This window comes from Artibeus jamaicensis, unplaced genomic scaffold (assembly GCF_021234435.1).
Source record: "Artibeus jamaicensis isolate MK-2021 breed Jamaican fruit bat unplaced genomic scaffold, CSHL_Jam_final contig_1128, whole genome shotgun sequence".
NCBI lineage: Eukaryota > Metazoa > Chordata > Mammalia > Chiroptera > Phyllostomidae > Artibeus > Artibeus jamaicensis.
The window spans coordinates 1,190,024-1,203,826 of NW_026521220.1; the positions used below are offsets into that span (position 1 = coordinate 1,190,024).

At 53.3% G+C, this 13,803-nt stretch overlaps 1 protein-coding gene across 3 annotated transcripts; it reads left to right on the forward strand.

Moving 5' to 3' along the window:
• The first annotated feature begins 35 nt into the window (after positions 1-35).
• Positions 36-9,483, forward strand: ZNF70 (zinc finger protein 70). Of its 3 annotated transcripts, none has more exons than XM_037158760.2 (3): positions 36-1,301; positions 1,653-1,737; positions 4,149-9,483. In XM_037158760.2, exon 3 carries the CDS (start codon positions 4,225-4,227, stop codon positions 5,569-5,571), a length of 1,347 nt encoding a protein of 448 aa, XP_037014655.2. In that variant the 5' UTR covers positions 36-1,301; positions 1,653-1,737; positions 4,149-4,224; the 3' UTR covers positions 5,572-9,483. The 3 variants fall into 3 exon arrangements, with proteins under 3 accessions (XP_037014655.2, XP_053520538.1, XP_037014656.2); XM_053664563.1 differs by having other exon boundaries at positions 36-1,051; XM_037158761.2 differs by lacking the exon at positions 1,653-1,737.
• Positions 9,484-13,803: the final 4,320 nt, after the last annotated feature.

Sequence of the window (13,803 nt, forward strand, 5' to 3'; positions counted from 1 at the left end):
GTTTGGTGCAAAAGAGGAAGAATCTGGGACCCTTGGGGCAGGGTCCGGCCCCTCCACTGGCCCCCAAGGGGCTCAGATGGGTAGCCTGGCCTTCCTGTGACCCAAAGTGCTGGAGGGAGAAAAAAGGAACCAGCCCTTGCCACTCCCAGCTCTGCATGGCTGGTTGTGGTCCAATGCTCACTCGGTGACAACTGGGCCCCCATGGAGACCAGGCTGCTAGGTAGGGGAGGGACAGTCCCTGCCTACTCCTTGATGGGGCAGGGAGGCAGGTGACAGGTGTGAGTGTGTGCGCGTGTGTAGGGCACTCAGAGGCACCTGAGAACCTGGACGAAGGGTGCTGAGACAGATGGGCAGATGATAGGGGCAGAATGGACAGCATCCCCCCTCTCAGGAACACGTGTCCTTCTGATCTCCCATGAGAGGGCTGTGCAGTTTCCCCCACCCGCCCGGGGTGGGGGGAGTCGCACATGCAGGTGGGCCCAGAGGCAGCACTGGGGATGGGGGGAGGCAAGTCTTGTCATCAGAAGCAAAGCTCAGTGTCTGGGAGTGGGGTGGGGTGTTCAAGAACACACCCGTCTTCCCTCCCGGTTCCCCTAAGAAGTGTCCCATGCCTGGACGCCATCCCTCAAATTCTCTCAGTCCAGAGAGGGTTGGCCTACTCTCCCGGTCATCTGGGAGGCCCTCAGCCGGCTCCTCCTCTCCCCTCCATCTCTGTGATGGCAGGGTGGGCAGGCAGATGAACCAGGAAGCATGAGTCCTTACAGGATCCCTGGGCCTATGAGAAGTGACGGGCTCCACTCTAGAATCCCCTTCTTCTCTTGAAGACCCCAGACGCCCCAGAGGTCCCTGGCTTGCCCCCACCTCCAGGGAAAAGGGCAGCGAGCACTGGGCCTGCTGCCTGCGGCAGCCTGTTTCCTCCCCTGCAGTCCTGCCGGCGCCTGCCCAGCCGTTTTCCTCCCAGCCGGGATGCACTTTGGGGGCAACCCGGAGCCACTGCGTCGGACTGGAGAGACTCCCCAGATTCCTGTCCTTGAGCCCTGGAGCAGGGAGGGTAAGCGCGGAGACTCCCCGTGCGACAGGACCACAGAGACGCGTGAACCTCCGCGCGGCCTAGAGCAGTCCCGGAAGTGCCCGCGGGTTGGGGGCGGGGCTGCGGGCTCTCGGGCCGCCAAGGGCTCCGCGTCAGCAGCTGCCGGGAAGCGGGGCCGGTCGGCCGCGGGTTGGAGCAGCTCAGGTGCAGCCCCGCCCCGCCTGCCCGCGGCCCCGCCCCGACCTAGGTGAGCGGCTCCGCCCAGGCCCAGGTGAGTGGCTACACATCAGCCGGTGTTCCCACCTGTCCCTCGGGTGGTCCGGGGTGCGGGCGTCCCAATTGGTGGGAAGCATGTTGGGGTACCGGTGTCGCCGCCCGGGCTGCGTGTGCTATTCCGCGGCCGCTGGCTGTCCTCCAGTCGGGAATCCTGCCCGGACCGTGGGTCTGCTTGGTGCCCGGCCCTGTGGGCTCCCTAGAGAATGGGGTGACGGATGCTGGAGGAGCCGGGAAGGCCCGAGGGAAGTGCGAAACATGGGGTTCCAAACCTTTGGATTTTCGGTCCAAAAACGTTTAAAACATCGTTGAGGACAGTAAAGGATTGCCAACTTTTTTTTTTTAACAGAATGGAGACTTCAGGGTGTAGGTGGTACTTAGTGGGAACAGAAAACTCCTAAAGAGGAAACCTTGGAAACACCGTGGTTTAACAGGTGGGTGGAAGGAGAGTTGCAGTCCACAGATAACAAGGAGGAATCTAAAGGCATGACGACTGAGGGCCGGGGGGACCTTTCAGAAACCAAGGGAATAAAGTGGGGGCGTGGGAGTGCGGGTGATTTGTCCAGCAAGCTCAAAGCCTTGAGGCATCCAGGTAGGCAAGGTGGGTTTAGTAAGGGGCGGGCCCATGTTCTCACATCTTCCAGTTTATCAAGAGAAAGCCAGAAACCTACTGAGTTTTCTAAATTGGCAGCGAAGTCAAACAAAAAGGAAAAGCCAAACTCTTTTGAGAGCCAGACTAAACGTGTCTGTGGCGGGATCCCCTGGCTGCCAGCTTGCAACCTCTAAAATGAAGGGTTTGGAGAAGGAGGTATTGACGAGTGGTGCCAGAAGGGTGGGGAAGCGAGGGCTGAGAGGAGAGGGATTGGCAGTGAGGAGGTCACTGGACGCTGGAACTGAGTGCCGGAGTTCCAGCTGAAACTGGAAACTTGAAATCACATAGTCGTATGATTTTCCTTGGCAACATCGAACATTTTTAGGAGGAGGAATGGGCAGGAAGGAATCAGTGGCTGGTTGCAGAAGTGCACATTGGTGAGGGATGTGATGCTGGTCAGAGAGCAGAAGTGATGTCTGTCCTTAGGCCCACTGTAGATGGAGAGTGTCTCAGCCACATAGGCACAGGCAGAGCTAGAGGAGGAGCATGATGTGACTGGGGTGGGGTGGGGAGGGGTGGTAGATATGATGAGGCGAGTGGGAGAACTGGGAGGGCTGGAGATTGTGGGTGCTGAAGAGGAGGTAAAGAAGGAGCAAAGAAGACTCATTAAGGTGGCTGAAAATTCATTTAAACATATTTCCAAATAGAAATGGGATCCATCGTGACTATTCTGATTAATTTAATCTATTTTTCTTTTGAGCCAATTACTCCCTAAGCCTCAGGGAAAGGATAATAGCACCTTTGTATAGAGTTGTGAGGATTAAATGAGATCTGCTTGTAAAAGGCCTAGCAGTACCCAGCACAGAGCAGGTAGATGACTGAGAAACATGAGCTGTCATCATTATGGTACCTGGGGAATTTCCCTTTAGCTGCACAGAAGTTTCTAGATGGGGTCCCGAGAGGTTCCCTCAGGGGCCACCACACCACAGTGATGGGGGACTAAGTGGGAGTGTTCAGCCCACTTCTTTGTTCCTACAAAACCACCCCCTTCAACGGGAGCAGTCATACTTTTGTCTATTTGATTTATTTATATCTCCCAGAGAATTGCCTTTTTTTGAGTAAAGGGTTCAAGTGTGACAGTCATTTCTAGCACAAAACCAGATGGCTTTTCCTCCATTCAATCATCTAGTAATTCAACAGATGTGTATGTAGAGATTGTCTTCTCATGCTGGGGGCTGGGGCTTCCTAAATGAAGGAGCACAGGACTCGCCCTGAGGAGCTCACAGGCAGCGGTGGGGAGGGTCCTGTCAGCCCACATTTGCCATGGTGGTGACTGCTCGGTGGACGTGTGCACCGCACAGGTCACCAGGGGCTGTGCCTGATTCCATCAGTCTGCTGGTGAAGAGGAGAGGAAACATTTGGAGTGAGTCTGGAAGGATGAGCCAGTGGCAGTTTGAGAAGGGGGAGGGACCTGGTAGGTGGAGGAAACAGCAGAGCAAATGAGTTTTTGAGCTGGAAGGTTAGGGGTGTGTAAAAGGAGAGGTAGGGCTGGGCTGGAAGGGCCTGTGAAGGAGCTGAGCTGTCCCAAGATCCTAGGACAAGATGTGACAGGGTCAGGCCTGTGCTTTGGGTCTTTGTCATTGGTGTCGATGTAGAGAGCAGAGCAGAGGAAGGAGTGGAGGTTGGAGATACGCAGCCAGTTGGGAGGTGAGTATCGAAATAATGTCACGGGTTGCACTGAGGCCTGAGCTGCAGAATGGCAGCGAGGACAGAGAGGCAGGGACCCTTTCAGTAAAGCCTCAGGAAGTGGACAGGACAGGACATGTGGGTGAGAGAGGAAGGTCTAGGCTGACTCCCAGCATTCTTGGCTGGGGCACCAGAAGGAAGAAAGTGTTCTCCTTCTCTCTCTCTCCACCCCCCACCAACAAAACCCCACCTCCTACGCCCTCCGGTAGTCGGGGCGCTGCTCCTTCTCCATATGGCTCCGCTTCCTGCTCTAGCCCACCTTTCTGAACATCCTCAGCATTTAGAGTGGACTCCATACTGTGGTGCTCGATCCTGTATTTTCTGTATTTTTTGCAATTGTTTCTGTTAAGTCAAACTTCTCTCTAACTCGGTGGGGATCATCTCAAGCGGAATATTGTTCCTTATACTTATTTCGTTGTATCTACCCTTGTTTCTGGCTCAGGGAGGAGGCCTGTGTTAGGTATGCGCTTGACTGCCAGCTTGACAACACTCCTGTTTTCTTTTCAGATTGTAAGAAAAGTAAGAGTGCCCCGAAGAACATTGTTAAAGAAATACAGTCGTTGGGGGTGATACTAGATCCACAATGGAGGTTCCCCCAGCAGCCAAGCTTGGGGAGACCTTTGTGTTTGAAGATGGGTTAGAGATGCACCAAGAACTCTTCCCAGAGGAGGACCTGGGGGACGCATTTCTTCAGGAAAGAGGCTTAGAGCAAATGGCCGTCATCTATAAGGAGATCCCGCTGGGGGAGCCAAGTGAGGAACATGATGATTACGAGGGGAATTTCAGTCTGTGTGCGAGCCCTGTTCAGCCTCAGGGTCTTTCCCAAGTAAACAAACCTCAGGACGATGAGCTATTTGGCCAAACCTTCCTCCAGAAATCAGACCTTAGTATGTGTCAGTTAATCCATGGTGAAGAAGAACCTAGTAAACATGACTGTGACCTAGTAGGGAGGGGGGACTTGGGACCCACTGACCCTCACAGAACGGCACAGCCACCAAAACCCTATGCATGTCGGGAGTGTGGGAAGGCCTTCAGCCAGAGCTCACACCTGCTCAGACACCTGGTGATCCACACGGGGGAGAAGCCCTATGAGTGCTGTGAGTGTGGGAAGGCCTTCAGCCAGAGCTCGCACCTGCTCAGACACCAGATCATCCACACCGGGGAGAAGCCTTATGAATGCCCAGAGTGCGGAAAAGCCTTTCGCCAGAGCTCGGCCCTCACGCAACATCAGAAAACCCACACTGGGAAGAGACCCTATGAGTGCAGGGAATGTGGGAAGGATTTCAGCCGGAGCTCAAGTCTCAGAAAACACGAGAGAATCCATACTGGAGAGAAGCCTTATCAGTGTAAGGAATGCGGGAAATCCTTCAACCAGAGTTCGGGCCTGAGCCAGCATCGGAAAATCCACACCCTAAAGAAACCTCATGAGTGCGATCTCTGCGGGAAAGCCTTTTGTCACCGGTCCCACCTCATTCGGCACCAGAGGATTCACACGGGGAAGAAACCATACAAATGTGAAGAGTGTGGGAAGGCCTTCAGCCAGAGCTCCAACCTCATTGAGCATCGGAAGACCCACACCGGGGAGAAACCCTACAAATGCCACAAGTGCGGGAAGGCCTTCAGCCAGAGCTCCTCCCTCATTGAGCACCAGCGGATCCACACGGGGGAGAAGCCCTACGAGTGCGGCCAGTGCGGCAAGGCCTTCTGCCACAGCTCTGCGCTGATCCAGCACCAGAGGATCCACACGGGGAAGAAACCCTATGCGTGCAACGAGTGTGGGAAAGCCTTCCGGCACAGGTCGGCCCTCATCGAACATTACAAAACCCACACCAGAGAGAAGCCCTACGAGTGTAACAAGTGTGGCAAGTCCTTCAGGGGAAGCTCACACCTCATTCGGCATCAGAAAATCCACGCGGGGGAGAAGCTCTAGGAGGAGGGGCTCACACCAAAGCTCCAAAGCCTTTCCCAGGCCGAACCTGCACCTGGTCACTTTGGCCACAAGGCCCCCGCCCACCTTCCGGATAACAGAGCTGAACCTGGGTGCCCCCGAACAGCCACAACCACAGCAAGGCCCCCTCGTGGCCAGGAGTCCTGGGGCCAGTGGGGTTACTGAGTGAAAGGGGGTGGGGGGTAGGAGGCCGCCAGAGTGGCTGTGCGCCTGAGAAGGGCCTTCAGTTTTCTCGTTCTCACATTTGACTTCCAAGCCTTTGAAGCTGATTGTGTTTCCCTCTATTTAGTGTTTTCCTCTATTCCGGAATTCAGAGGAGGAGTAAATGTAAGGAGGGAGAAAGCTGAGTTAAACCCATGAAAATGTCAGGTGAGAACCCTTCGACATCAGGCTAGAGTCTGGCACTTTTAGGAGAGTAACAATTCTCACAGTCCAAATTAGCTGGAGAAAAAATGAATCCAAAAAGTAGTTACCTCACCACAAAACAGAATCTTCTGCCTGCCCTGGACACTGGTGGAGAACAGGGTGTAGAGAGTCTGGAAGAACTGGCTCTGGGACTGAGGGTGAGGGTGTGAGGCCCTGGTGTGGTCCTTTAATCGGGTTCTGAGGCTGAGGGCAGCCTCTCTCCCAGGAGAGTAGAGGTTCCGTCCTGCAGGCCAGAGGGTATTGGTGCCCAGCTCTGACTCAGCCCAGCCCGAGGCAGAGCGCTCTCTGGGACTAGGCCCTCCACAAGACCCGGGGCCTCCGAGACCTCAGTGTGCCTTGGACATCAGCAGGGCGTGTGTTTCTGGGCTGGCGGCTCTGCAGCCTCTTCACCTTCCAATGCGGGGTCACGCTGGGGTCGGGCAGGGGTAGAGGGAACTCCGGAAGCAGGGTGGTTCAATCAGAGGTTCAGACCTCTGGGTCCAAGTCTTGGTTCTGTCCTACCTCTGTGACCTTGAGGAAGCCCCAAGCCTCCGCTTTCCTATCTGTGAAACGGGGATGGTGGGGCCTGGCCACGTATTTCTCAGGACTGGAGCAAGGCTTCCATTCAGAATGAGGCCCCATGTGAAAGTGCTTTGACAACTGGTGATTGAGTGTGGTTGCCCCACTGGAGACACTGTCCCTGAAGCCTGGAGAGACATCCCATCTGGTCCCCGAAACAGCAGAGCTTGCAGCAGTCCCTCGTTAAACCAGGCTTTCCCATACTCCCTCAGGCTCGCACCCGGGCTGCGCTGCCCTGTGTTTGTCCCGCACACAGACATTGCCTGGGGCCATCCCGAGCCACCCCTCGGTGGCAGTGCAGTCTGTGTCCCTGCACATCTCTCTGTCCTCCCCTCTGCCAACTGGTATTCAGCCAGGGGTGGGTCCCATGTGGACCAGTCGGTGGGCATCCCCAGAGGTGGGAGGGGTGTTTTTAAAGCTCCTCGGTGGTTATGTGTCCCTGCACACATCCAGGCCGTGAGCCCTGTGCTGGGCACCACGCAGCCCCAGCATCTCCCAAAAGTCAGGCCGGCTTGCCTGGACTGAGGAGAGCTTGAAGGTGACCACTGCACCTCAGTCCCCCAGGAGTGGGCTCTGGCAGGGATGCTGCAGGGTCTGGCTAGTTGGTAATTGTCCTGGGCCCTCAGGCCTTCGGGTGGCCCTGGGGATCATTGGTACTGGCTTTCCCCCCAGGCTTCTCCGGCTAGTGTGGGAGGAGGCAGTCTGAGCTATTTTGAAGTTTTCCAAACATTACGGCTGGAATTACATGAATGCATCAGGGTGACACTGGTAATTCCAGCTAATCAGAAGCTTAGCTTGGCTATTATATGTAATCGGATGACTAAAATGGGAGAGCCGTGGTTGTTACTTGGTAAGTGGGGCTCGAGAGCCAGAGGTTTGATTTTATTATTAAACAACAAAAATTTTTAATGCTCCAACCAACTAAGCTCTCTGGCCAAGACAGTAGCCAGAGATTTTAAAAGGTGGTGGGGGACATCACTTCTCTCCCGGTCTGCCCTCTGCTGTGTGAGTGTGTGAAACGTTAAACTAGCACCCCTGGGGCCCCGGGACCTGCTTCTCCACCTGCCACCTGGGCGCCTGGGCATCATAGCCATTTACCAAGAGGGAGGAGAGAATGCTGAGACCCCCTGCTTGGTGCAGGTGACAGCAGCCACCTGCCCCCATCTCCTTTGGTGGCCTCTCACCTCATCCCTGTCAGGTGTCATCTGTTTCCTTCCACGTCCTGCTGTAAAAGGCACAACATTTACAGGACCTGAGGAGAAACCAGAGCGTTCCTTCCACATCCTTCCATGCACCAGAACCAAATCGAATTTTTTAAAGCATCACTTTGCACATGTCACTGCTCCCCTCAAAACCAGCCTTTCAGGGCTTTTCTGCACATAAACCCCCATTTCAGCCAGTCCCGTTCACCTTGCTCTCTAAGCAAGCCATGGTGCGGCCTGTCCTCAACTCGGTCCCAGCTTCTCTCGACTCCTTTTATGCCGTTCTCGCGTTTTGGGATTTGCACTTTCTCATCCTCCCCCACCTGTCTCCTTCCTTCCTTTTGATAGTTGATGTAACTGCAGGATGAAAACCCCTTTCTGAAGGGTTGACAGTTTCAAGTAATCACAGGAACACCAGGGACCTCTCACCTTTGGAAGTGCGAGCAGAACCTAGTTCCTTCTGGTCAATTTCTTTCACTGTTTCATTACATGTTTGAATTCTTTCCATTTTATTTAGGTTCCCAGTGTAATGTTTTGAGACATGGCCCTGGTAATATTTAATCGTTCTTGAATTTAGTTGTTTCTGTCGTCTTTCTTTTCCTCGTGGCAGATCTCGAGTGTTGTACGTACAAGTCCAACTCTTGGTCTTGTTCACTAGTTGTTGTGTCAAAGTACGTGTATTCTCTTCTGTTTTGTCTTAATAGTTTATGTCTCTAAGATTAATTATTAGTTAATCATTTTTAATGTTTCTAGTGAATGTGGGTACTTTGATCTACAGGTGTTTTTTTTTTCCCCTATAGTGAGGGCCTTTTCTGCACTCAAGTTTGACATGTGGTATTTTCTGTTATTATATTAGGTATTTCCTTTTGGCCCAAATGTTGTTATGACTTTTTGTATTCCCAAGTGACAAATGCTTAAGTCATTGTTATTTCTTACTGTATTGTGGTGTCAACATTTCGAAGTATCCATAGAACTTTGTCAGGCCTGAATATATTATCAGTTTTTATAAAGCATTTGTGTACTCTCGAGAAATGTGTTCTTACTCCATCAGTTTTATTTGTTAAGTCAGTTTTTAAACGATTTTACTGAAACTCATATTTTCTCTGAGTTTTGCTTACTTCAGAGTTCTGGGCCTGGGGTCCATGGACGGCCTAGGAGCCTGTGAACACACAGGGCTTTTAGACACTGTGGACCGCTAGGGGCTGAATAAAGCTCCGTGGATGTATGTGTATGAATGAATCATTCTGGGAAAGGGGTCTGTAGCATTAGTCACATTTTTCAAGGGCAACGCCAAAATAGTTACGAACACTCATTTACCTGATCTAATTGCAGTGAGATTTTGTGTTTTTTCTTTGCGTATTTCTGTTCCCCTTCCATTTCGGTTCCTCTTTTACATGCATGGTGTTGCTGTGTTGCCATGCAGTCACCACAGCTCTTTTTGGAGACACGGGCAGGGTGGACATTGTCGGTAAGTACCGCGGTACCTGGGGTCTGTGTATTGACGGTGACCTGTGGAAAAACTGTGCCTTTCACTGCCCTCTTTGCCTCTCGTACGGCTTCTAGCTCACACTTCTCTTTTCCAAATCCTTTGCTTTTCTTGATTTGCATTTGCATGAGAGTTTATTGAGCTCAGCATTTTAATTTTTAAATTTGTGTATATATTTTGCTATTTCTCTGTAACTTATAAATACCAAGTTGTTGATTTTTATTTTCTAATCCTTTCTATAATTCTCTTCCTTCTTGTGTAAGAAGTTCCGCCGTTAACATTGTTGTTTAGAGTAAGGCGTAATTTTTATTTTAATGTTTTCATATTTGCTAACTCATTCAACCCCAAAAGGCCATGCTCGTTCGTGTGTGGAATATCATTTCTGGGTAGACTGGAAGCCTGCCATTGGGCGCACTTGTGCCTCCTTACGTTCCTCAGTGCCAGGCTCCGCCCCAAGCCCACTCTTCAAATTGCAGCCCCTGGTTTCCGTGGCCTTGGCTGTGATGCAGAAGAATGATGCCACCTCGCAGCCTGTGGGGCCCAGAGGAGGAATGAAAATAAACTTGCGTGGCATACTGAGGGCATAGATTGCACTATTAGTACTTAGAAATATTGAACTTTCTATTCTGACTCCTAAAGTTCTTTGAATGTAACAGAGAACATTACATTGTACTTTGCTTTTTAGCAAACACTGCCAGGTGTAGCAAAGAATTAGGCATCACAGACCCCCCCAGAGTGACCCCACAGTCATTTCAAGAGAAGCGAGGACCCTGATCTTACACCCCCCCACCCCCCTCACCTGTCTGTCCCAGGCCAGTTCTCCCCAACTTTCTCTTTCTCCCCTAACCCCCTCCTGTGGCAGGGGAGGGCATAACTGAAAAGGTTCCAGAAGCTGGTCGCTTGTGGCCGCTTTTATTACAGGTGGGGAAACAGAGGCTAATGACTTACCAAAAATGTGGCGATTTGTGTTAGCTCCACCTGCAAGTCATGGGGAAGAGCGCTTCTGGATGCCGGGCTGGAGCTCCAGCCCGGTGCTGCCAGAACTTTTCAGAGGTGGCAAGTGGGTTTAGTCACTGCTGGCTAAGGTGAAAACCAAATTGCTTTAATCCGCTCAGAGTTGCTCAGCTCTTGGGCATGAGCAGACATTTGCAAACATCCCACAAAATGGGTATATTTGCCAGAATGCCAATACATGGATTTACTGGAGGTGGGAAAAGAGAAACCCTTTTCTTATCGAAGAACGCCATTTTCAACATGTGATAACCCAAGAAACCAAGTGACTGTGACACTGGGGTGTCGTGGGATGGGCCATTCCTTCTGCAACACAGGCTGTTGGAATGCTGGTGGGGGCGGGGCCCTGTGCTAGAGACACTCGAATGTTGGTCACCTCCCACCGTCTGCCCACCACCAAGCTTTCCAGGTGCTTCCTACCCTTGGGTCTTCTCCCTCTGAGGTCTACAGCGCCCTCTGCTGGTGCCTGTAAGCACTTGAAAGGCTGTGTGATCTCGAACTCGAAGTGTTGCTGGCTTTCAATCCCTGCTTCCCTTGTGGCTACCCTCAGCCAGGCTAGCTAGCTCTTCTTCCCCTAGAGATTACCAGAAGCACCTCTGTTTCTTCCCTGTGGGTCTCGCTTAGGTACAGTACCTGGAACCCCAGAAGCGAGGGGTGGGGGGGGTCATAAGCTGCCATGCAGTAGTGTGCTGCCTCCTTAATCCACTTGGAGCCTAAACCTCATCTCCCCGGAAAGGTGGCAGCACAATGTATACTCCAGGATTGGACCTCTCCCGGGGCCACAGGCACCCTCAAGCAAAGAGCTGTCCCCAGCACATAGTGGGGGTTGGCAGGGAGCCCGGCTCCCCTCTTGGAAGCCGGTGGGGCTTTATCTGGATCTTGTACATGGGCATCTTATCCTAGGGCCCCACTGCCTCTCCCTGCTGTTGGCCCCGAGTGTGTGCCTCCTCCCTGTCATCTCCCCTTCTACCTGACTGAGCCCTGCAGGGGAGAGGCCTGCAGGTTTCACTGGCCACCACGACACCCTGCTGAGTGGCACTCACAGCCCTCCACCAGCATTTGCTGTGTGAACGCTGGACTTCCGCCCACCTGTCCTGCTCATCAGTGGTACTTCTCAACCCTCTTTCTACCCTGCTTTTTCCTCCACCCTTGCTGATCTCAAGCCAGGAATAAATGCTACCTCCTCTACCTTCTCATTCATTAGTCCCCCAAGTCCTGCCCTTAATGTCACTCAAAGCCCCCTCCCCATCCCATACGATTGTTCCCACCCGAGGCTGCTGCCCTCCAGCTGCACAGCAACCTCTCCTGCCTCCCATCTCCTGCCTGACTTTCCTTCCATCCTTCCTCCCCTAGGCAGGCAGAGTGATGGTTCCCATCTGCAGCCTGGTGGGGTCACTCTCTTCCTCACACACTCCCATTGTGTCTATGTAAACCTAAGTGAGGAGGTGTCCTGCCGGCCCTTCCTGCTCTGACACCGCCCGTCCCGCCAGGGTCCCCATGCTCCAGCCACACTGAGCTCCCCCATTTCCCAAACATGCCTTCCTCTGTCTCTAGGGGACACCCCTTTCTCACCCATGGAAAGAGGCCGGGTCACAGAGGGGTAGTTCTCTTCCTAGGTTAGCACCTCTCAAGCCAGACATTCTACCATGCCCCTCCCCAGCCCTGTGCTGTAGTCTGGGCGTTAGGTACAGGTGAGTCAGGGAAGAAGGCCAAGTTTAGGCTCACGGCCAGCACTTCAGTTAGTGGAGAATGAGAGGATAGATAGAGCAAGATCATGTGACTGTCTTATGTCTCACAGTGTCACTGTTAACACTTTCACACATCATCTCCATACCTGGCATATTTGCATATCTCCTAAAAACTGACTGACAAGCACCCCACATGTGGTTTTGCCGGAGCCCTCACCCCCCTCCAGGCCTTGGGCAGACCCCAACAATGGCCAAAGCTCATCTTGCCCTTGTTTTCTTCCCTGTTTGATGGGAGCTGGGGCTGAGCAGGAATTTTGAGGGGAGGCTGGTTCATGGAAGAATTAAATAGGTCAGTTTCAAGATTGTAACTGGTACCTTGTCATTTCATGTTCTCAGGTGAGAACATTGGTAGGAGCTCGCCTCCCCATAGAACGTGGAGAAAGGGGAGTAAAAAATCCCACCAACCCATGGGATAAAGGAGGGCCAGGCTGGGGAACAGCAGGGTTTTCTTGCCTGACACCTCAGCACAGCCCGTCACCCAGAGCAGGAAGCCACCAGGGGACACTATGAGCCTGACCAGGGCACAGATGGAGCAGGACACTCCGCCCTGCCTGGGGCTCACTGACCTGTGGGAAGCCCAGCAGCCGTGTCCCCCTGGCCTGCCCCCATGAGCAGGTCTAGTGTCTCTTCCTCCTCCCCTTGGCCTGAGCCATTCTGCAGACCTGAAGCCAGATCTGCCCCCGGGGGAACCCAGGTCCAGACATGGGGCCCCAGGAGGTGAAATTCAGGGAGTCCTACTGGGTGCGTGGGTGCCACCAGATTTCCACAATCTGTGTCTGTCGTTAGTGGAATCAGCAGACCATGAATAGGAAAGGCTAGAGAAGGCTTGGACAAGACAGTGGACGAACAACCTCACGGCCACCTACGGAGTGTGCTCCGCGTGCAGGATGCTCTCTGCATGCACACGTGCTGGGCTACATAGAAAGTACTGGCAGGCGTCAAAGTCCTGAGGTGCAGATTATGTTCTTGGAGAACCACGCGGTGATGCTAGAGACCAACCAGGACAACGTACCCAGAAACCCAGCTCCTGGCACCGTTCCTCTCTCCTGCTATTCACCATTCGGGCCTGGGACTCCCCCAGCAAGGACGCGCGTCCCATCCTTGTAAGTGGAACTTTGGGCTCTGCCGGCGGTGTAGAGGTTTCAGGTCTCAAGAGAGGAATACCTCTTCCAGGGAGACAACAAGAAGCCACCTTCAGGCCACTGGGCATCTCGTGACTCTTAGGGGCACCGCGGGGCTCCTGCCCTGTGGGGGCTGGGAGCCCCGGGAGCATCAAGGTCCTTCTGTGTCCCGAGATGACAGTTCATGCAGAGTGTAGCCACCTCCTCCAGGCAGGAACACGCATGGCCCAGGCCATTGGGAATAAAGGTTTGGGGCCAGCCCACCAGACTAATAACCCTGACCAGGGCCAAGGGCAAAGGGAATACAGGATGGGTGGGGAAGCAGTGAACACCAGCCGCCACCACATGGGGGGCACGGAAGAGAGATCCGTGGAAGAGCTGTCTGGTCACCTGGGGAATTCCTTCCGCAAAGAATCCTGTTGGGCTGGCTTGGCCAGAAATCCTCCTCACGTGATGTTTTCTTCTAGTAATTTCCCGTCCACAGACCCCTAGCCTGCTCTTTGGCTGTGTGCATCCCCGCTGGCCCACGCTGTATTCGGAACTGAGCCAAATTGACTCTGTACTGTGTCTCTCTCCCTCTTGCCACAGTGTCTGAATAAAGTGTTTTTACCGCTTTACTATCCCACTCTGCTTTTTCTTGGACCCTGAGCATGTGTGTGTGT